General features: G+C 61.2%; 1 protein-coding gene across 10 annotated transcripts in view; it reads right to left on the bottom strand.

Annotated features, from left to right (window-relative positions):
* Positions 1-6103, bottom strand: part of ANO1 (anoctamin 1) — an 84967-nt gene extending 78864 nt beyond the window's left edge. For all 10 annotated transcript variants that reach the window (XR_006297538.1, XM_043581945.1, XM_043581949.1 and 7 more), the window contains exon 1: positions 5922-6103. Coding sequence is in view for 9 of the 10 variants with exons in the window: in XM_043581945.1 (XP_043437880.1) it covers positions 5922-6029 (108 nt within the window). In the remaining variant the exon portion in view is untranslated. The remainder of the gene's footprint in view (positions 1-5921) is intronic.
* Positions 6104-23296: the final 17193 nt, after the last annotated feature.

The following is a 23296-nucleotide window of genomic DNA, read 5'->3' as shown; positions in this document are numbered from 1 at the left end:
AAACCTCCAAGCGCCTGGGTGACTCAGTCAGTTAAATGTCAGACTTCAGCTCAGCTCACGATCTCACAGTCCGTGGGTTCGAGCCCCGCGTCGGGCTCTGTGCCGACGGCTCGGAGCCTGGAGCCCGCTTCGGATTCTGTGTCCCCCTCTCTCTGCCCCTCCCCGCTCACGCTCTGTCTCTCTCAAAAATGAATAAACGTTAAAAACACGTGAAAAAAACCTCAGCACAGCTGCACTGCCACTAACACTCAACGCGAATTTCTAGAACTCCCGTGGGATTTCGCTGGTTGCCGAGGGCAGACAGGTTAATCAGCAAACGGGTCTCCGGCAAGAAGGGAAAAGAAAGAAAATCATGCTGGAAGTAGCCTCATGAGCAGCTCTCCTCAGAGCCGAGCCTCAGTCCTGCAACCTGACCTCCCCGCTTTCACCCCATTCCTGCCATCAGTCCTAGACACGCACCTTCATCCAAGAATGAGGCCCCCCCAGCGCGTGAGCCTGGCACGTGGCTGAAGGCAGGCCCCAGGCCCCATGGCTCGAGGACAGAGCTGTGCTCAGAGTCTCCCCACAGGGTCGCCTGGAGACCCAGGATGCCCCCCGACCCCCGCACCGGGCTCCGACGGGCCTCGCGCGTGGTCAGGAGAAGCCGTGGGAGTCCCGAATTTCGGGGCTGATGGTCTGTGTTAGGTCCGAGATGCAACAAGGACATCTGGAGGGCGGGGGCCCCCGTGTGATCAGGTTTCCTTCCAAATGTCCGGCTCGGGGGCAGCGGGGAGACAGGAGAGGGAGAGAGGCAAAGTGACGGATGCACGCCTGGAGGGAGAGGGGCGTTTGGGCCTCACCCCTGGTTAGGGAGGGGGGCGTCACGCCCCCCCCCCCCCCCCAGTCGCAGCCTCCCTGGCTGGTGTCAGGGTGCTCACAGCCCGACAGGGCGCGGCCTGCACCCAGGGCCGGCAGGTGGCTGGACGTGAGCGGTCGACTTCCACCCGCAGCGACTGGGAATCTAGGGCCGCTCAGGCGGCCTTCACGGGACCTGGCAGTGTGGATGCCCAGCCGGCTTGCTCTTACGGGTGTCCATCCGGAGACTCGTGGGTGAGCAAGGGCCAGGGCCCCACCTGCGCGGGCAGGGTGGGAGGAGGAGGGGAGAAGGGAGTCCCAGCCCCGCCAAGCCCCGCACGGGACACGTCCGCCCAAGACCCCAGCCTCTTTTCAGGGTCCTGAGAGGCAGGAAAGAGTGGCTCTCCTCCTCTCCTCTGGGAGGCAGGGGGGGATACAGCACAGGTGGGGAGGCTGAGCCCAGCCCCGAGTCCCGTCTGCACACCCAGGGCACCCCCCCCCCCCCGCCCCAGTAACTGGGACAGGGGCGACACTCTTCCTCAGCTCAGAGCACGTCCTCTCACTGAGTCCCGACCTGATGAGGGAGCACTGTGGTACCATGGGCAGGACTATTTCCCACACAGCGGGTGGAGGCTCACCCGTGGGAGGAGGTCAGCCCACGCTGCGGGGGCCGACCGCCTTCTCCAACCTGCCTGTAGCGACTTCCCTAGCTTCCTCTCCCCACTCCCGCAGGCTCTGCCCGAGTCGGGACATCCGTCTCCCCCGTCCTCGCCTCCGCACACGCCGTGTTCCCTCCCTGCAGGTGCCTCCCTGCTTCCCGGACGTGGGGCCGATCCCCATCCCCAGTGCTCCGGGGGCCCCCTGGTCACTCTAGCCAGTGGAGTCTCTTGGGCTGGGGCTGTCTTGGGACCATCTACTCACGAGGTGTTAACTCCCAGGAGCAGGGTGGTGGGATCCCCAAAGCCGGGCCAGGGACCCCCCCTTCACACAGCTCCATCTAGAACCAGCTACACACACAAGGGGCTTGGCACCTGCCGGGGGCCCTGCAGATGCTCCTGGGTGGCTGGGATAATGGCTAGTATTGAACAAAGTGGACAAAAAAAAAAAAAAAAAAGCTGTAGTGAATGGGAAGGAATTCAGAGTGAGCCCATCAGGTCAGAGGGCAGGGAAGTGGGTCTGGGGACATCCAAGAATCCCCCACCAACACGAGACAGGGAAAAGTTAACCGGGTTCAAAACTGAACACTAACCATCTGTCTGCTGGGGCCCGGTCGTGACCTTTCAGGGCCTTTGTAGTCTGGGGGAGAGAAAAAATATCCCTGAAACACCTCCCCCCCCACCTGGGGGGAACGGCACGGAGGCCTCGTCAGGAATGACTATCCCAGTCCCTCAGGGCCTGGCCTGGTCACTGATTTGTTGTGGACCAGGGGCGTTCTCTGTTTGGGTCTTAGTTTTATGAAATGGGGGCGGTCCTATCTGAGTCAGTGTAAGGGCTTAGCAACCTTTACACAGAAGGTGTGGGTTCCCTTCCTACCACACTGTATGCAGATCAGAGAGCGATTCTGAGCTGGGTATAGAAGGAGCTGGAGAGGGAGTCGCAGAGCAAGGCCACGGGGGCGGCCGTGGTGGCCATGTGTCTCCGTGGGGCCCTTCCGTGGAGCGGCGCAGCGGGTGCTTTTCTCGTGCAGGACGGGACGAAGCGGTGAAGATTTAAGTTGCAGCAGGAAGGTCACGGGTTAGACTGTATGTGCAACTCTCCAGTGCGAAAAAAGCTTGAAAAAAGCCTCAAGACCTTCTCCTCTCCGGATCCTCGAGAAAGGGGCAGGTGGCCCCTCGGCACACCTTTCTTGAAGGCGGGGGATCTGTCATCATCTTTTTGACGCCTGGCGCCCAATGCGCGGTTAAGGAATGAATGAGCACGCGCACACATAAAGGGCCACCGGAGCCGGGCCTCTGCCCAATTCCCGGCGGGCGTCGCCAGGTCAAGGATCCCGGAGCTGAGACCCAGCCGGGCCAGCAGCGGTAACACCACACTCCCCAGCCCCGAGCCTCAGTTTTTCCGTCTGTAAGGTGGGGACAAAAACACCCCCTCGACCTAAGTCACGGGATTCTTACGCGGACACGCGTCACGGGAGATCCGAGGATCATCCCCAGAGCGCCTGGCAGGAAGCGCTCCCGGAAGGAGCTTCCCTGAGGAGGACGGTAAACATAGTGGAAAAGAAACGACTTCCTGAGGTCACACGGGAGGATGTCAGGGGACCGGGGTCCCCTCCACGGCAGGCCTGCCCCAAGCAGCACAGACAGCGGGAGGGCAGCCTACATCCAGTCCACACCTGCTTCTCTAAACTCTCTCCCCGAGCTCCGAGAAGACGGCAGAAGAGGCGAGCTGGCCTAGGACCAGAATTCGTTTATTTGGCTTCTCACTCGGAACCGGAGCTCCAGGAGCCGAAGTCACACGTTCGTGCGAGATGGCCGAAGCCGGGGCAGGTCTAACTGGGGGCAAAGAGAAGCTGCTACGTTCCCTTGTTCCTAAAACGGGGAAAAGGAAACCAGCCACCTGCAAAGTTTCTTTCGGTTCTGGGACTCTTCCCGCGTTCACTTGCGAACTTCACTTTGCTTCCCCAAACGTTAAAGCTTAGATCACCCGCGCGACAAATGACTGTCGGGCGCTCCCCACCACCTCCACACGGATCGTCCCCGGTCGCCGACAGAGAAGCCTTCTTATTTTGCAGGCAGGTCGATACCAGGCCCGGGCACTTCTCTCTGCGGCTGTCTGGGCTTGTCGGGGCATACAGATCTGGGGCCGCCGACAGCCAGCGGAAACTCTCAAAGATAAACACAAAGAAAACTTAGCGAAGTAAGTTGCGTTCAACTTGGCCTCTGGCTCTTGAGTCGTTTCTGGCGCCTCTTGGTACAGAAACAACGAGCTGACTCTTATCCTGGAGCCTGGGAATGGCAGGAAAGGTAGAGGCCCGGGGACTCCGGCTGGGAAGTGGAGCCTGCACGGGAGGGGAGTCCCGATGGCCAAGTTAAACTCCGTGCATGCTGCAGCTGCACGTATGCAAGCTCGTCTGGGAACTGGATAGGAACTCTGTGACCGGCCCACGCCCTCCGGCCTTCACCGGGTGACTCAGGGTAATCACCGAGCAACCATCACTGGCTTGAGCTGTGCTGGGGATGCCCTTGGAGGCTCTCCCCGTCGTGCTCCCGGCCCGGCCTGTAGACATTTCACTGGCAGGACACTGCTCGTGGGGTCAGTGCCCCTGATTCACGGCCCTCCGAGCCCAGGGACTGCCCCGAAACCTGCCCGTGGGAAGAGCCGTGTGCCAATTAAGAGGCGACGGTCTCATCGGGGCTTGTCTACGCCTTCCCAGGCTGTGAAGACCTCTAACGAAGGGCCAAGTCTTTGCAGGTTTCGTGGCCCCCGCCAGGGTCGGGGGCAGACAGAGAGTTTCTGAATCCAGATAAGTAAGCAACAGGCCCCTGAAGTACAACTCCGGAGCCCAGGGCCATTGTTAAGGGCTCCGCTCCCTCTTTTAGACCCAGCCCATCATCAAGGGGAATTCGGTTTTCCTCTGGAATGTCCACCCCTCTCCACCTCTCCGGCTGGCATCATCTCTGATGCCTTCTCGCTGGTGCCCCCACACTCCCGCCTCTGGGTGTTGCCACCGGAGAGAGACCTCTTTGTCTGGAAGGCCCCACCCGACCCCCATTACGGGTGTAACCAGCTCCTTCCCCGGGACGTTTGTTCCCCTGGCAGGCCGTCCATGACACCCGCTTCTGTGCCTAGGTCCCAGTTAGCTCCCCTCCCAGCTGCTGGGTGACCCCACTCCCGGCCCCCGTGTGCTCACGGGTCGTAGTAACAGCGCCTACCCCCCCGAGTCGTCAAGATTAAGTGGGCTAATTCTCAGCTCCGGCCCCTTCTACGGAAGGGTCCCTCCGCCACTGTCCTGGGCCACGCTCCGTCACCACTCACAGAGCCCCAGACGGGTGCCGCTCCCCGTCTCATTCCCCGGGGGTGCCCACCGCCCGACCCGATGTGGGCACACGGTGTTTTTGCCGAAACGATGGCTCCGAGCTTCTGAGGCCAGTGGTATTTATCCCAAGCAGACACCCCTCTCTCCATCAACACCCGCTCCCAATGCCCCCTGCATCTCTGTGCAAACCCCAGTGCAGAGAGGGCGCAGGGCCTGAGGGTGTCTGCCGTCCCTGGAACACTGAGAGCCGCCCTGCCAGGATCCCATCCCACAGGCGCCTCCCTGAACGCCGGCCGGCCGGGCTCTCCAGTCCGGGACTAGGGAGGCAGGCCTGCATCCCCGCGAGGTCAGAGCCAAGAAACAAGGCTGGGGCCTCAGCGGCAGCCGCTGTAGGGAAGAGCGGGGGAAGGAGAGTCTGATCTCTGGTCCGGAGTGAGCACCCCGGGGTCCCCTCTGCTCTCACTGAGGGCCCCTCTCAGCCCTTCCCGCTCGGGGCAAACTTCCTTCTAACTTTAAACCAAACCCCCTCACCGGCGAGTTCTGCCCTCCAGGGGTCCCCCGTGACCTCTGGATCTGGCCCCAGAGGGAGCGGTGGGGGTAGCAGGCCCCAGAGAGGGGTCCCCAAGCACGCGGCCGGCTTCCACTCCCACCAGGCGCCGGCTGGGGACGGACCCGCGCGGAAAGAAGTCCGGTTCCACCGGCGTCCCCTCGCTGGCTGCCCGGGCGTTGAGCGCTCCGAGCGGGGCACGGCGCGTCCCGGGGATTCCGCGTGCCCCAGCAGGTGAGCGACTCGCCGGAGGGTCCAACCCCAGAAGGGCGCGGCTGTCGCCACGGGGGGGGGGGGGGGGGGGGGCCGGAGGCTGCCACCCTCCGGCGGCGCGGCGAGGCGGCTCCCCTCCTCCCCCACGGCGCTGCCCCCGCCGGCCCCCACGGCAGGGGGGGGGGGCGTCCCCCCGGGGACCCAGCCGTGCCCCCGGGGTGGGGGCGGGGCGGGGGAGGCCGGCTCCGCGGGGAGGCGCCCCCCCCCACGCGCCCCGGCGCGCCCCCCCCCCTCCCCGGACGCGGCGCAGGTGAGCTGCCCTCCCTCCGGGGCGCGGCCGCCCGCACTCACCGTGCCCTCGGACGGCAGGTAGCCGATGTCCTCGATGGCGCAGATGTTGATGATGTGGACGCTGCGGTCCTCGGCCGGGAGCGTCGAGTACTTCTCGTTGACCCTCATCGCGGCCGCCTGTGCGTCCGGCCGGCCGGGCGGCGCGCCCTCCGCATCCACGGCCCCGGCGGCCTCTGCGGGGCGGACGGGGCAGCGTTGGCGCGCTCGCAGGGGGCCGGGCCTCCCGCCCCGCCCGCCGCCCGCCCTGCCCTGCCCTGCCCTGCCCGCGCCCCGTGCGCTGCGGCCGCCCCCCTGCGGGCCCCGCGCGCTGCTGCGGCCGCTGCTGCGGCGGCTGCCGGGGCTGCCGGGGCCGCGCTGGGGCAGGGGCGGCGGCCGCGCGGTCAGAGTTTCCGAAGAAATTTAAACACAGGAAGAAAGCGCTCCGTCCCTGGGCCCCCTCCAAGTGTTCTTTTCACCCGCGAGGGCGCCCCGTGCAGTTTTGGAGGGTGGCCGCGCTCTCGTCCCCCGGGGGGGGGGGGGCGGGGGGAGGCTCCCAACAGCCCCCACCTTCAGGAAAAGTCTCCAAACCTCGCCCTGCTCAGCGGCGGGGTCGCCTTGCCTGGGGGAGAGGGAGGGGCTCCTGGGGTTGAAGTGGGAATGCCCGCCCTGGGGGATTTTTGCTACCACTCAGACACCTCCTCCGGGGAGCCTCCCCTGCTTCCTGTGGGCCCACCCTCTCCAGCTGGCCCTGGCTCCCTCTGCGGCTCCCTCCTCCGGGGTAAGCATCTCTCTGAGCCCCCATTTACGGGAGGCTCAGTGTCCCGTGACTGTGACCGGGCACAGTCTGGTCCTCACTTTGCAGCGGCGGGGGGTGGGGGGTGTGGGGGGGTGTGGGGGGTTGGGGGGGGTGGGGGGGGGTGGGGGGGGTGGGGGGGGTGGGGGGGGGTGGGGGGGGTGGGGGGGGTGGGGGGGGTTGGGAGGGGTGGGGGGGGTGGGCTTCCCAGGGCCAGGGAAGGGGCCTGGAGTCCCTGCACGACACTCTACTGCCTCCCCGAGGGAGGGACGGTGACTTAGATGGCTCTCATCCCGGGATTAGCAGGGACTGGGACCGGGCACACGGTAGGTAGGCAGGCAGGTAGGGGCTTCTCAGGACATGTTTCTAATCCTCCCTCCGATCAAGAGGATGGCACAGGTCTCCAGGAGCAGCCGTGCTCGGGTTCGGCCCCACCCCCACCCCCAGGGGCCACGCTGGCAACCCTGCCCAGGGGAATGAAGTCTCCTTTTCCTCTGCCTCCCCACGTCTTGTTAGTTCCTCGGGGGGGGGGGGGGGTGTACCGAGCGCCACCTCCTCCGGGAAGTCCCTCTGGATTGCTCCTCGCCCAAGCGCTCGAGCCTAAGACCCACTCTGCACCTCCCTTTCCTCCACCTCACTTTACGCCAGGTTTATTCCATACAATCAATGCTCAACAGCTGCTGGCCGGCCACCGAGGAACATCCAGGGCCTACAGAAGTGACCAGAAAGCTGTCCTCCAAGGTGGTGGTGTCACCGGCACGCTTTGATGCCCAGGGTGCATGCTGGAATCACAGAGGACGGGGTGGGGGGATGGGGTGGGGTCCGGTTCCAGCTCCAGCACTTTCCGGCCTGATCTCCGTCAGGCCCCCTCAGCCTCACAGAGGCTCCGTCCCGTGAAAGTCACGTGTGCGTGAAGCTGTGTTCGTTCGGCTCAGCACCTGGCACGGGGAGGCTGGTCTTGCCACTGTCGTGACCTTCCCTGCTCCCTCACCCCTCACCCCCATTTAGGCTCGGGGTTGTGAATTTCTTGAACTCGGAGAGGTGAACATCTACGAGGTATGATTTGGGAAAAAGGAGCAAAAACTAGAATGCCTCCATTCTGGGTACACTGAGAGTCCCCAACGCCTGGGAAGTGGCACCCGAGTGCGGACCAAGAGCGCTCTGGGGTGCAGCGGCCGGGCGCTTCTGGGAGATGCCGGGTGGGGCACAGTCTCTCAGGCAAGGCCGTGCCCACCTCCCCTCTGTGGCTTTGCCCAAGAAGCTGGGCTTCACCCGTGTCCGTGGTTGATGATGTGGCCAGGTCCGGACACGGGTGCGCTCGCCAGGCATCACGTTTCTCGGCCACACGTCGGCCGATTTCCTTGCTCTGCCCCTGGCCTTGAATTCTGCGCCCTCTCCCGACCCCCGGGCTGCCAGGTGCACAGTGTGGAAACGCTCGAGCAGACGGAGGGGGACATGCAAGGTGGCCTCTGTGCAGAGCGGAGAGGACAGGCCAGCATGGATTCGTTCCGTCCCCAGGGCCGCTTGTGGCCTGGGCCGGGACCGTGTGGGTCTTGGGATCTCGGGGATCCAAAACGAAAACCAGCATTCCCCGCCCCCTGCCCCCAAACCAGGGAAGGCAACGGGGTTCTTCTGCCTACAGCTCTCCTCCAAGTTGGGACTCGGAAGGCCTCCCTCCCCGGTCTCCCGCCTCGGCTGTCCTGCCGGGACTGGGTCTCTACCCTGAGCCGCTAACTGCTCGTAAACCGGACCTCTGGAAACACTGGTGCGCTGGTTTCGCACTTTCTGCTTTTTGCCTCAGTGATTCTCATCGTTCAAAACCCAGAGGGACAGATCTCGCCAGCCGGATTAAGTCCCCGCTCATGAATTAGCAAAAACCCAGCCTCATTAGTCTAAATGGTGCATTTTATCATGGGAAGTTCCGGGCGTCACCGCCCACCCTACTTTGCCGCGACGCTACCCTCTCGGGCTGTTGTGATGTCCAGTGCTCTCACGTCTTTGCCGACATTTGAGTAATCGCCAGGAGCACAAGACGGGGTGACAGGGCAGCCGGGCAGGGGGCGGAGCTCGCAGTCAGCTGCAAGACAAGCTCCCTTTTAAGAGGCTCAGGGGGCCGGCCAGCGACATTTATTTCCCCTCCTTGCCATCGCCCACGAGAAGGGACACCTTGCTCTGTCCCTGCCCGGCTGCACCTGCCAGGGCACTCCCCGGCCGTCAGCAGCCTAGCGAAAAGGTAAACAGGCCAAGCTTTAGAAAGTGAGGCAGGTCAGGTGAGCCCCAGGTCACCCGTCCAGGCCCTGGTGAGCCCCAGGTCAAGGGTTATTCGAGCGATGGCCTCTCCTAATGGGGCGCCCTCCGGCTGGGCTTCTCGGAGGCGCTGCTGACATCTGGGCTGGCTCGCTGTTTGTCCCGGGGGGCCAGGCTGTGCCCCGTAGGAAGGTCAGCGACATCCCTGGCCTCTGCCCACTAGATGCCGATAACAGCCTCCCTCCCGGTGTGACAACAACAAATGTCTCCAGACATTGTCAGATGTCCCTGGGCGGGGCGGGTGGGGGGCAACCCCCCCCACCAAGGTGAGAACCGCTGTCCCCAGGCTCCCCGTTGGCTCCTGCCTGCCTCTCAAGACACGCAAGGCTGATCTTACCACCCACGTCCTCGGATGGGAGGGCAGAGGCCGGGAGAGGTGATGTCCTTGGCTTCAGGCCCCAGCCAGGAGGCAGCTCTGCCTTTCCATCTAGGTCTCCTGACCCCGCAAACCAGGTCTCGTTCGGTGAATTCAACATGCACACATGCCCACGCACGTACACGCATGCACGCGTGCACACACGGGACTAGACCGATGAAGCAGGAGATTCAGTTTGTTTTCACAAAATGCACACGTGGCCCTCGGGCTGCCCGCAGCCAGTGGAGGGAGCCGTACTGGCTCTGGCCGTCCCCGCAGCAGGACAGCCCTCGCCCCAGTACCCGTCTCTGCACTCAGCGGTGCTAAATAAATGCTGTTGACTCACGCAGGCAGCCGGGTGGGGAAGACAGCATGGAAGCAGTGAGCCACTCATGAGTCAGGGCTATTGTGAGCCCAACGGCCCCGTCCCGCTCCCGCGCCGGCCCCGCGCCCCTTCCAGGGTCCGGTGGGTGACCGCCAGAAAGACACGCGCCAAACAGGTGTATGACCTCATGCGCTAAATACGCCTCGGGGTGTCATTTCCCCCGGGGAAGACGTGCCCGGGAGCTGACAGCTGAGATAGGGTGGGCAGGAGACGGGGCTATTGTCACTTCCTTCCCTCGCATGATGTCAGAGCCCCGAGAGGCGGCGAGGGAGACTCCGCGGGCACAGACCCCGCCAGGCCCGAGTTCTGGAGCACGGCCAGGGCATGAAGTTCTGTCTGATCCCTGGATCAGGCGTTTTCAGACGCCTCGTGTGTTTTGCTAACCCGTGCCTGCCTTCTGAGAATTCCTAAGAACCCCGCGAGCACGCCCGGCTGGGTTAGAGCCCGGCCAGCTCAGCCGGCCGCCGCCTCCTCCCGGAAGCCTCTCTGTCCGGCTCGGTTGGTGCGACCCTCCTCTCCTGGCCCCGCTCCCGGCTCCGTCCCGGCACTCGGGCTCGTCTCTCCTCTCTTTCCACCCTTCACCCCCTTCCGGTCCTCAGCACATCACAGACTTCCCTGTTGGTGTTTATTTATTTAACAAGCAGTGGCACGGGGCTTGCTGTGAGCCCGCACCGTGCTGAGCCCTCTACAGACATCAGCTCGAGCTCTTACGGTCATTACAGCCGTCTGCAAGGAGATTGGCACAGCCGTCCCCTACCCTCCAACCCCGGGGTCCTTCCTTCGGAAGCGTCGGGGGAAGTCCGGCCTGAGTCTCCCTCCTCCCCAGTGCCCCTTTGGGAATCACAGCGTTAATCCTCACGACAGATGCCTGGGCCTCAGAAACCCCGCCCCCCCTCCCCGCTCTGGGGGCTTGGGGACAGGGACAGCCCCCCTCCCTGCCGAGGCCGAGCCAGCCGCCAGACCCCCCTGCCCAGCGGTGTGGAAACTCCGCGTCATGGCCCGCCAGCCCCTGCTTCTCAAAAGCAAAGCCTCAGAAGCTCCTTTTCTGCTTTAACTGTTCTCCCCGGGGTTTGAAAGAAGGGAAGAGCTTCAGACTGCCCTGCTCGGGGCAGGGGGGAGTCCCTTGCACCAAAGCTCCCGGCGAAGACAAAGGACGCCCATCTCACCTACATGAATTGAACTGCCGTCCCCTGAGCCTAAACCAGTCCGCACACGCAGAGCCTGCCTCCCAACCGCGTGCTGCCTTCCAGGTGGACGGGAGGCTCTGACAGACCCGGACGGGGTGCTCGCTCGGGGTGAGGGCAGGGAGGCCTCCGGGCTGCGGAGCTGGGGGGCGAGCCGGCGCCCCTGCCCTGCGGAGAGCGTGTGAACATCCCCCCCGCCCCACGCAGCCCTGCATCCTCCACGTGTGTCGGGGGGCACGCGTGTGTGCATGTGCACGCGCGCGTGTGTGTTGGGAGGGTAAATGCATCACACCTGCACGGTCGCTCCCCTGGGGTCAGTGGCCCCACGCTGCCCTTTAATTTCCCTAAGGACCCATCTCCAGGGAGGCCGGACCCTGACGTCACGGGCTCTGGCTATGGCTGGACGTCCAATCCCCTTGGACGTGTGTGGCTTCATAGAGTTTCCCCAAGGATCGAGCAGACCCAGAGCCCCCTGGACAGATGACCAGGCTTAGGGATCTTTATGGGATGATTCTGATGCTTTCCTGGGGGACTGGAAATAAGGGACAGGAATAAGCGACCTTTCCAGGTTTTCGCGGGGCCCGGAATGGCCTTCCCCTGGAAACCCTGACGTTCAGTTGGTCACGCCCTTCACATGTACGTGACTTCGGTACGGGCCAGGGTCTCCGTCCTGCGCCGAGCTGCTGGGCCACAAGCCTCTCTCGGGCGGACACCCCCGGGGTATCCCTGGGGCCGGCCCGGCCGGGCACAATTGCCCACGATGTTTGCGGGACATACGAACGAACACGGAAAGCAGGGGCCTCAGCAACAAGTCAGCCCGTCTCCCCGACCCAGCCCCGGCGATCAGAATATGAACCGCAGACCTCATCCTCCGGAAGGAACTTCTCTGAAAGGAGGGATTTCCTGGACCCTACAGAACGGCACTGGCCGACGGGAACGTGATGTGAGCCGCGCAGGTAACCTGACATATTCCAGTAGCCACATCACAAGCGTCAAATAATCGGGGGGGGGGGGTTAATAAAAGACTTCATGCAGCCTATTTGACAGAAAAGTAACATCTTTTCCATAGGTGATCAATACAAAAGTTACTAATGAGATATTTTACGTTTCTTTCCCCTACCGCGTGTTCGAGACCGAGGGGTGCCTTTTGCCCCGACGGTACGTCCCAGCTCAGACAGGCCACGTTCCCGGGGCTCGGCCGCGCGGGGTCAGGGACGAGGTGTCGGAGAGCTTGGCTACAAAGCTTTCTGCCGTGTATCCTTCTGCGCTTCCGGAAGCTTCCGCAAGGAACCCGAATTAGTTTCTTCACCAGGAAACGCGTGACGGTTTTGGACGCCACTGACCTCCCGTGGGGCCTACGGGCTTCCGCTCGGCCCTTTTATCGTTTAAGGGAAAGTGACCCACCTGCTGAACTTTTCTCTCTCCGGCACCACTCGAGAGAAGGGCCCCTTTGCCTCAGAGCCGATGGAGCACGTTCCTCAAGGTTCTGACAGAGCGTCTCCACTCACCAGACGGGTCACGCGGAGCGGGTCACGCGGGCTTTGGGTGGAGGGGGCGGAGCTCTCCAGCCGGCCGCGAAAGCAAGCCCACCAGGGCTCCCCGAGGGCACCCGGGGCCCTCCGTGTCAGCCTCACCACCGCCCGACCGCGTGCACAGGGCTGGGGGCGTCGGACCCAACCGCCTCCCCTGGGGAGCCCTGGACTCAGGCCGATGCTCAGGGGGTGGCGGGCCCCCTGGAGGAGGTGTCTCAGGCTCTTCTGCCAGCACCAGGATGTCTGGTTGGGGGAGGGGGTGCTCATTCACTTGTTTACCCAGGATTCCCTCACTCATTCATTCATTCATTCATTCATTCATCTGCCCTGTTCATTCCCTCCCACCGCACTGGCTTATCGGCAGGTGTTCTGCTATTTGCTCCCTCCCCCTGCCACCATCCTGTCACCTCTGCCCTCCTCTCCCTCCCCTGGCTTTGTTTCCCTCTCCAGACTTTGGGGCCCTTGTCTTGTTTGCTGTCTTGCCCCTCCCCCTTGGCTACAACGTCGGCTTCAGGCCAGTTTGTCCCGAGTCACTGGTTCTAGATCTTCATGCCTGAAAATGACACCGGCAGTAGCTGTGGGCACCCAGGAGAAAGGCACACACACGCGTGCACGTATGCACACACGTGTGCACACACACGTACGCGGGGAGACCGGCTGATCCCTACGGGGCCCAGAAGGGACCCAAAGCGTCTGACCTCCTCTCTCCCGTCGATATAATTAGTGGCCCTGAAATCCATCCGGAAGCTCAGCCCGGCTACAGCCCAGCACTGCCCAGGTCTGCGGACATCGGCGGCCCCCTTCGAGGCGCCCGCACCCCTCGACCCTGCACGACTCGGCCTCCCCACTCCCTGTGTGTGGACTGTTACCTCTGAAATCAGACTCTCTGGGAAACCAAATGTCTCTGCTTTCTTTCCCCTTTCTTGCCCCTCCCACCCACCCTTAAGCAGCTAGAGAATCCCTTGGACAGGTAACGTGTCGGTTTTTGATTTCGTGGTTGGATTCTCGGCGCAAAGACCTTGAGATTTTCTTAAGCATCACGCCTCCTCTCTGCTTTCTTCCCCATTTGCTGGAAGCCCGACCTCTGACCTCAGCTCTGGGTACAATGCCCAAGACCCCTGCTGGCCCCGGCTCCTTCCTGCCACCTTTCCGAAGAGAAAGCCCATCCTATCCGTGCTCAGGGAGGACGTCGGAGCGCCCAGTTCCTTCCAAAAGGAGAACAAAGGGAAGGAGAAACTCTGGACGGTGCCCAGAGGTGGACCGGGTCCTGTGTGAGCAGATGCACTGAAACCATTCGGTGAGGCAAGTCTGTTGGGGGGACATCCCGCTGTCCAGGGGGACACCGAACGGGCCCTGCCCCACCTCTGTGAACGCGCCTCAGAAAGGATAGCACGGCCTCCGGCCCTCGGTGCTGGACGGCCGTCTGCAGCCCCGGGACGTGTGGGGCCGGCTTTCCGGCGAGGAGCCAGGTGCTTCCAGTCCTACGGCCCCAGGTCACGGCCTTGGGGACCAGAGCAAGGGGACTGTTCTCCCTTAAATGACTCCTGGGACCCCCTCACCAAGGAGCAGCCTCTTGCTAACGCCCTCACGGGAGTTCACTTCTTCCCCTTAGGCTCAGATAGCGCCTTTCCAGAGCGCGTCCCCCGGCCCTCGCTCCCGAGCTCCAATCTGGCCTCTGTCACTTGTCCCCTGGCTAAGTATTTCCTCTCTGTGCTACGTGAGGGGGCTGCTGTCCGTCCTGCTGTCTGCTGTCTTCTCAGCACCCAGTGGAGCCTGGCACTCGGCAGGCTGCAAAGGTCTTTTTCCGAAGCACGAACGAACGAATAACATGCGCTCCATCAGCGTCCACACGTCCCAGCGCCATGCAGAGCGAGAACTGGCACCCACGGGCCCGTTTTCATCTGCGCGGCCTGCCTGTCACGGGACGCCGGGAGATCTTTACAGACGGGTTCTTTCCGGGAGCGAGGAGGACGAGGTTGTTGTCTTAACATTTTCAAGCTGATGCAGCAGCTAGGGAACGTTCCGGAGGCCACTGGTCCAGCGGCCACAAAAGCACCATTGACAAGCCCCTGCCAGGGGAGGGGGCAGGGCTGGGCTCTCCAGGCAGGACGGCACCCCCCCCCCCCACAGGGGCCATCAGCGGATTTACTGGGGTCCTACCAAGAGCTGCCTCGGAGCTGTGGGCCACAGACACAAAGGGACACGGACGGACGCAGCTCACGGCTGCCAGGGAAAGTAAAAAAGAAAAACCCATGGGCTACAGAAGTAGAGACAGATCTGGGAAAGTTCAGGAAGGTTCTCCAGGGGGAGTGGCTTCTCAGCGGAGCCCTAAGAACTCCCCCGGGGACAGGAAGCGGCAGAGGAGGGGACAGTTGTTCCAAAGCAGGGGGAGGGCCTGCAGGAGCCCAGAGGAGGCCTGAGTGGGGCCGGCAGGGCGCAGGGGAGACGGAGGGGTGGCAGGGGAGGGCAGGGCGGTGGGCTCATCCATCCCACTGCTGCCCGGAACACAGCATGACACGGCTGACCAGGCGCCAGGACCAATAGTTTTCAAATAGTATTTGAAGGGAGCTTTTTTTTTTTTTTTAGAGAGAGAGCGAGAGAGAGAGAGCATGCACGAGCGGGGAAGGAGCAGCAGAGAGAGAGGGAGAGAGAAAGAATCCCAAGCAGGGTCCGCGCTCAGCACGGAGCTCGACTCTGGGCTCGATCCCATGAATGGTGAGATCATGACCTGAGCCGAGATCGAGAGTCGGATGCTCAACCCACTGAGCCACCCAGGAGCCCCAAACACGAGGATGTTTATAAATAAAATGTTTATTTATTTTTGAGAGAAAGAGACACAGTGTGAGCGGGACAGGGGCAGAGAGAGGGAGACACAGAATCGGAAGCAGCTCCAGGCTCTGAACTGTCAGCACAGAGCCCCGACTCAGGGCTTGAATTCATGGACCTGGAGATCGTGACCTGAGCCGAAGTCAGATGCCCAACCGACCGAGCCACCCAGGCGCCCCAAACACAAGGATTTGTAATGATGTACGTTGGCACTTTCTTTTCGGCAGCAAGGGTGACCCCTGCAGAGCAACGTCCTTGGGGACGAGGGTGACCGACATGGGCAGTGCTGGTTGTCAGCCTGGGCGCAGGCCACAGACTGGCCTCCCTCGGGCCTCGGGACGGCCTTTCCTTGCTTCTGGGCCCTTCTGCACGTTCGTCGGGGCGGGCGGGCACTTCCTCGATGAACTATAAGGGGGTGGCCCTGGGGTCCTCTGACCCTCCGTGGCCTGGAAGGTCACAATGGTGGCCTGGCCTGCGTCCGTGCTCCTGGACGGATTTAAAAGTCCTCGGGGGAGCAGCAGGCTTGGCAGCCACCAGGGGGAACGCCAAAGTCAGGGCACCCCTGCCAGCCCCGCCCTGAATCACTTGACCCACAGCAGGTGCTCCAAGAGCCTGGGAGACACTGGCCCAGGAGGCTTCCAGAAGCGTTAAGTCCTCTGCTGGGACGCCCCGAGAATCCCGCCAAGTCCCCATACGCTTTCAGGGCGACCTTGGGCAAATTCCCTTGGCTCTGGGGTCCCTGTTTCCCCCTGGCTCCCAATAACAGGCTGTTGGGATGGCGGGAAGGGACCCAAGACGCCCAGCACAGGTCCCACACGTGATGCAAGCTTCGCGCCCGGACCCCGCTGGTCAGGGCTGTGACGATGCGGGCGGAGCTCCGCGCCTGGCCGTCTGCTCGTGACAGCCGCCGATCGTCACAATTGTCTCGGCTCCGGAGGGGCCTGAACGGAAGAGCACTCAGCCGCCCGGGACCTGCCTCTCGGCCACCAGTCACAGCCACCCACTGGACGCCCCCCGCGTGCCCGGCCGCTGTGCCCCCTGCGCCCGCGGGGCCGACACCCCAGCGCGGGAGACAAAGAGCAAGCAGGAGCGTCAGCGGGCCGCCGTGGCGACGGGGACGTAGGGATGGTCGTGCGGCCCCTCTGGGCAGGTGTCCACTGAGCAGAGGCCACAGCAGGAGCCAGCCCAGGTTCCGGTTCCATCGGCCATCAGCCCTGAGCCCGACGCGGGGCTCGAACTCACGGACCGCGAGATCGTGACCTGGCTGAAGTCGGACGCTTAACCGACTGCGCCACCCAGGCGCCCCGCCAAATCATTTTAGTAGGTGAACAGGGCAACCGGCAACAGGCCCACAGATTCGTGGGGATGAGGGATGTGAAGAAAGGGAAAGAACTTTCCACAGCAAAGGGACAGGGAAGGAGGAACAGGGACAAGGAAAACTTGTTTCTTGCTGGGCTGGCCTGGACGAGCTCAGGCCTTCGCTGCCCGGTGCCTTGACTTTGGCCGCCAGCACAAGCAGGGAAGGGGCCAGCATCTGCCTGATCCCCAGGGGGGAGATTTTAAAGTTCATCCTAGTCCAGGGTGTCCATCTGAAAAGTTTCTCCACTGCAAAAATAGAACCAAGAACAAAGGAGAAAAAATGGTTCAGAGAAACAAAGGGCAACATGGGGACTGAGAAACCTGTTTTTCAGATAAGCATCTGGCCTTTGGAGAAGTTTTCCTTCTCGTCTGTGGGGCTGAGGCCAGGGAACCAGCACGGGGGGGGGGGGAGGGGGGCATGGGGTTCTTCCCGATAGTCGGCGCCTGTGTGCAGACCCGGGCCCCGGCTCCCCGGGCACAGGCTGTGGGGCCCCACGGACCTGCCCCTGCGGGCTGAGGCTCCAGCCCCATCAACCCGATGCAGGGAGCCCCGGAGGCAGGAGGGAGGACCCTGGGTGGTATTTCATCAGTGTCCCCCCCTCACGAGCCATGACCCTGCCAGTGTGCCAGGAGAACCCCTCGGCCGTACCCACCGTGGAAACAGCCTCTGCAGTGGGGCAGGTCGGGGGGAGGCCAGAGTGAAGCTTTTTGCTTCCACATTGAGAAAAAAAAAAAGAATCGAAGAAGAGAAGAGAAGGGAAAGAAACCGGCAGGGGCGGGGCGGGGGGGGCGACTCCAGCTGGCTCACGGAGGGAAGAAAGGCTGGTGGGGAAAGCCCGAGACGCCGGCCCAGAGCCAGGCAAGGTCCTACCTTTGTCTCGGGGGGCTGGGGGGGGGGGCTGGCTTTGATTCATCAAAAAATGAGCAAAAGAAGGGACAAATGGGGCTCTGGGGCGGCCGGTGGGTGGGTGAGGGTCACAACGTGCTCTAAGGTGACGGCACTCTCCTCATGGATGCCAAGAAGACAGCGCTGAGACCTCGGGAAGGCCGGACTCCCAGGGAAGTGTAATGCCCCAGTGATAAGACCTGCGTTAGCATACATGCGCTGTCATCTTGAAGAAAGGCAGAAATCGGTCGGCTAAAACGCCCGCTCCCGTTGCAAGGCGGCTGGTCGCCAGACCACGCCGGGAGCTGGGTCTGCCGTGGGACTGGGGACTGGGCGCCGGGAGCTGGATCCGCTCTCCGAGGGAATGTTTCCCTTCCCTCCCTGCCTTCTTGCAGCGAGCACAGAGCGAGCGCCAGCACCCTGGAGCCGACGGCACTTTCCTGCCCCAGCAAAGTGCAGCGTCTCGGCCAATGTTTACCGAGCGAAGGTCTGGGTAGTCACTGCTTTAGAAAATGCCAGATGGAAGTCTTCACGTGCAGAGATTTCAACCGCTCCGAGGGGCTCGGAGGGCAGCTGGGGCTGGGGCGCCCCCTAATCTCAGGACGACGGACATGCACACAGGGGGCCACGATGCCGCCGGACCAGTAACCCCTTATCGATCGGGCACAGAGCCCACGGATGCCCCGAGGAGGGGCTGCTGCACAAGGCTGAAGAGAGACGGTCACATCTGGACCGGGGCTCTCTGCATCTTTATTTTTTATTTTTTATTTTTAAAAATTTTTTTTTCAACGTTTATTTATTTGGGGGACAGAGAGAGACAGAGCTTGAACGGGGGAGGGGCAGAGAGAGAGGGAGACACAGAATCGGAAACAGGCTCCAGGCTCCGAGCCATCAGCCCAGAGCCTGACGCGGGGCTCGAACTCCCGGACCGCGAGATCGTGACCTGGCTGAAGTCGGACGCTTAACCGACTGCGCCACCCAGGCGCCCCTCTGCATCTTTATTAAGAAAAGAAGTCATTATTCTCGGACTGCCTGTGGCTACACTCCCTATGGCTCCTCCTCCCACAAAGTCTCTGAAATACACGGCAAGGGGCTTCGTTAGACCATTTCGCAGGCAAGAAAAGCGAGGCCCGCGCACAGATGCAGGGGCTTGCTCAAGGTCACGGTGTTGGAAGCAAGAGGGGGGGGTCTCTCCCCTAACTACTTGACCCGGGGGGCAGGCTCTTCCTCTGCTGTTGGTCTGAAGTCCCACCTCCGCCCGCCCCTCTGCGCCTACACCCCTCGAAGGCACACGGGGGCCTGCAGGAGCCAGCTTTTACGATGCATAACGGGGAGCCCGCTTCGGGCCATGGCACAGCGTGACCGTGTCAGAGGAGCCTTTCTGCCAAGAGCAACTAGAGAAGCTGGATAGAAGCAAAAACGGAAACAGAAGGGCCCGAGTGTTGGGAGGGCCTGGAGGGTGGCCGAGGCAGACAGAACTCGGGGGCTGAGACCCCAGAGAGAAGGGGACCCCCGAGAAATGGGTCCAACACTCTGCTCAGCTGGTCAGACAGCTGCCGGTGCACAGACCGACAGGCTGAGAAACAGGCAGCCGGTCGGAGACCCCAGCAGGACCCCTGACGCCGGGGACACAAAATCCAGGGCCCATCAGGAGGCGGGGGTCCTCGTAAACTTACCGGCTCTCAATCGAGCCTGGAAAATGTACGTTCCCAGAGCCCAGCCTCCCCGAATCAGGACGTCTAGCCGCAAGTCCTCTGCAGCCCTGAGAGAAATGAGCGGACATGCCCACCAAAGACACAAAGATCCTCTCTGGAAGAGGCGAGCGTCCGCCAGGGCTGCCCCCTTTTCACACACAGCATCCAAGTTGTCGAGGAACATTACAGCAGGTGCCAGGAGGAAGGGTCAAATCGTTAAAACTCAAGCAACACACACACACACACACACACACTCCCTTGACAACAGAAATGGTCCAACGGCAGCCCCAGATGTTGGGGGTCATCAGACACGGGTGTTAACCTGCTGCAGAAAACGAGGAGAATGTCATAGAAGGGCCGGAATCTGCAAAGGGCATCAGAGACTCTAAAACCCCAAAGGAGAATTCAGAAGGGGGGTAGAGCAGCAAACTGGAGAGCGGACGAGGTCCGCGAACGGAGAGATGGGCCAGTAGAAAATACTCGGCTTGGAGCAGAGGGACAGGAAGGGATGCGAAACAGAAAAGACTGTGAGAGACTCACAAGTTTTGGGGGCCACACAGCCAGAGGGGGTGGGGGAAGCACTGTGTTCGAAAGATCGATCGTAAGGCCAACGGCTGACTTTCCCACAGAAAACGGTGGGACGTTAAAAGGCGGGACGATATGGGGCGCCTGGGTGGCGCAGTCGGTTGAGGGTCCGACTTCAGCCAGGTCACGATCTCGCGGTCTGGGAGTTCGAGCCCCGCGTCGGGCTCTGTGCTGACAGCTCAGAGCCTGGAGCCTGCTTCTGATTCTGTGTCTCCCTCTCTCTCTCTTTCTCTCTCTGTCCCTCCCCTGGTCATGCTGTCTCTCTCTCTAAAATGAACAAACATTAAAAATAGAACTAAGGGGCGCCTGGGTGGCACAGTCGGTTAAGCGTCCGACTTCAGCCAGGTCACGATCTCGCGGTCCGTGAGTTCGAGCCCCGCGTTGGGCTCTGGGCTGATGGCTCGGAGCCTGGAGCCTGCTTCCGGTTCTGTGTCTCCCTCTCTCTCTGCCCCTCCCCCGTTCATGCTCTGTCTCTCTCTGTCCCCCAAAAAATAAATAAATAAACGTTGAAAAAAAAATTTTTTTTTTTTAAAAAAAGGTGGGACGATAAAAGGGCATAATTAAATTGCTGGGAAAAACCACCACCCACTTCGGGTTCTGTATGGAGGGGAAAGATCTTTCAGAAATGAAGGTGAAAGAGATTTTTCAGACGAAGAAAATCTAAGGGGACTCACTGCCCAGGCCTGCGCTAAGGGAAACGGCAAAGGGAGTTTTTCAGACGGAAGGGAGATAACTCCAAATAGAAGCAAAACGGATGGGTGCTGGGAAGGGCAAACGTGTGGGCAAACCACTGCTTAAGCCAGAATGATCACGTCCCGTGGGATTAGGATATAAATAGAGTTAACCCATGACAAAAATGAAACAAAAGGGAAGAGGGCTACATGAAGGGAAAGGCATTTAAGTTTCTACTGGGCTCAAAAGTGGTAACAGTGCTATTTTGAGGCAGACGCTAAAATGCCAGGATGCATTTCATAATTTCCGGTGCAACCTCTTGAAGCGAAATAGAGGAATGTGCGGTTAAGCAGCTAATCAAAAAGCAACTGGAATTAAATAAGAATTTATTAACCAAAGAGGAGGTTAAAAAGAAAAGGCCCCAAAAACCAAACAGGACAAATAGAAAACGAAGAGTAAGGCAAATCCAGACACATCGATGATTACACTAAGTATAAATGGACTAAATACTCCAATCAAATGACAACGTCATCAGGCTAGATTTTTTTAAAACTTCAGCTCCGTACTATTTACAGAGGACACACTTTGGTATAAAGACCCCGGATGCTCACAGGTTGAAAAATGGGAGAAATACAGGCCACACGAGCACGATCAAAATGAAGCAGGTGCCAATGTCCTAACACGGAAGAGGCTGGATTTCAAAGCGAGACGCGAGATGTCTTCCCAGAGACCAAAAGGGATGTTTCGTAACATAAATCAACTCAGCAGAAAGATGTAGCAACTGTAGAGTATGTTCATTAATCTCACACTACGGGAAACCAGAGCTGACAGAGCTGAAATAAGAAATCAATCCTCAGTCACCGGGAGATTTTTTTAAGGCTTTCGGCAGAGCGAAGACTCCGTCGGAACTACCGAGTACGGACTTTCCAAGGGCCCCCAGGCCATGTGCCTCAATGGCCTGGGCTGGGCTGGGCCACAAAGACAGTCTCGAGACGTGTTGAAGTGAACTCCCGTCCTCTGGGAGCAGTGGAAGCAAATAGAGACCAATAACAATACATGGCTAAAAAAATGCACACTAGGGGCGCCCGTGGGGCTCAGCCGGTTGAGCGTCCGACTTCGGCTCAGGTCACGATCTCACAGATCACAAGTTCGAGCCCCGCGTCGGGCTCTGTGCTGACGGCTCGGAGCCTGGAGCTGCTTCGGATTCTGTGCCTCCCTCTCTCTCTGCCCCTAACCCACTCACTTTGTGTCTGTCTCTCTCTCAAAAATAAACAAACATTAACAACAACAACAACAAAAAGCTGCCATCACAGACCTTAGAGATGAGAGTCAAGAGATCAGGAAAGTTCTTCTAAGGCTCGGGCCTTGAAGGATGCATAGGAGTTCAGGAGGTAGATGGGGCCCCTATGTGGCTCAGTCAGTTAAGCAGCTGACTTCGGCTCAGGTCATGATCTCACGGATCGTGGGTTCGAGCCCCGCGTCGGGCTCTGTGCTGACGGCTCGGAGCCTGGAGCTGCTTCGGATTCTGTGTCTCCCTCTCTCTCTGCCCCTCCCCTGCTCGCACTCTGTCTCTCTCTCTCTCAAAAATAAAGATTTAACACAAATAAAAGTATTTCCTTAAAAGATCCACTCCCAGTGGCCCCATATGCACGCGACGTGGTGACTGCCACCATCGCTCCACAGAGAAAGGCTACTTAAAAGCTGGAGAGACCCCACTATGTCCTCACCGGAACGTGGAGGGCAAAGCAAAACAGAACAAAGCACTCAAACCTCACAACCCACACGTGGGGGACGGGGCGGCTCAGGCCTGCCCGCGGAAGTCCTGCCGGGACGACCACGTTGGAAAGCGGGCGGCAAGGACCGAAGGGGCACACGAGCGTGTCCTCGGCCCTGCAGCACCTCTCCCAGGCGGGGGCCCCGTGCAAGGGCGTGCTCAAGTTCACCCGGAGACCGGCTCGTTGCTAATCACAGCCCCAGCTGGGAACAACGCCGACGGGCTCAGCAGGAGAAGGGGCAGCTGTGGACGGTCCTCTCCACTTCTCAGCCACGTGGGCCTTGTCTATCCTCCTAACCACTTCTGGACACCCCCCTCTGGCTCCCCCGAACCCCACTGGCACCCCCATCTTACAGATGAGGAGGGCGAGGTCAGAGGTGTGAAGGAACCTGCCGGGGGCCACGCAGCCGTGAACGCACCGGAAGAGTCGAGCCCAGGTCTCCCGGCTACAAACACCTCGTCCCTTCTGCCTTTCCAAAGTTCGCCGACCCTGAGGGGAGGCCAAAGAGCCGTGACCCCCAGGCGTACGTTAATTTGAGTACCAACCTTCTGTAAGGCACGCTTGGGTCCCCATGGGACCGATGTTCCGGGTGTGGGGAAGGTGCAGGCATAGGCCTCGCCCCGAGGAGAGTCCCAGGAGAGAGGACTCAGGCCCACAGTGGCCGGGCAGCGATTTCCCCGCAAGGAGTCAGGTGGGCACTGAGGCACCTTGCGGGTGGGGGGCAGGGGCCGAGGTCATCGGAGAAAGGGGAGGAGCACCGGGGTTGGGGAGAGTCAAAGAAGGCTCTGGAAGGAGACAGGGGGCTGGGCTCGGGGCCGATGAGGGACCGGAGGGGGGGTGGTCTGTGAGGGGCGAGTAGGAGCCGAGGCCCCCCGATGCCAACAGCCCTGCTACGTCAGCAGCCTCCACAGTTGAGACCCCGTCTGCCTGTCATAGGCGCAGAAACAGCAGCTATGGGCTCGCGCATCAGGCTAGCTTTGTCACGATGCGGCCTCACCCACGAGGGGTACTGGCTTCCACGTTAAGGGACTGGGTCCAGGAGG

The sequence above is a fragment of the Prionailurus bengalensis genome, chromosome D1 (assembly GCF_016509475.1).
Source record: "Prionailurus bengalensis isolate Pbe53 chromosome D1, Fcat_Pben_1.1_paternal_pri, whole genome shotgun sequence".
NCBI classification, from domain to species: Eukaryota; Metazoa; Chordata; class Mammalia; order Carnivora; family Felidae; genus Prionailurus; species Prionailurus bengalensis.
The sequence above is the reverse complement of the archived record's forward strand: the minus strand, read 5'-3'. Positions and strand labels throughout refer to the sequence as shown.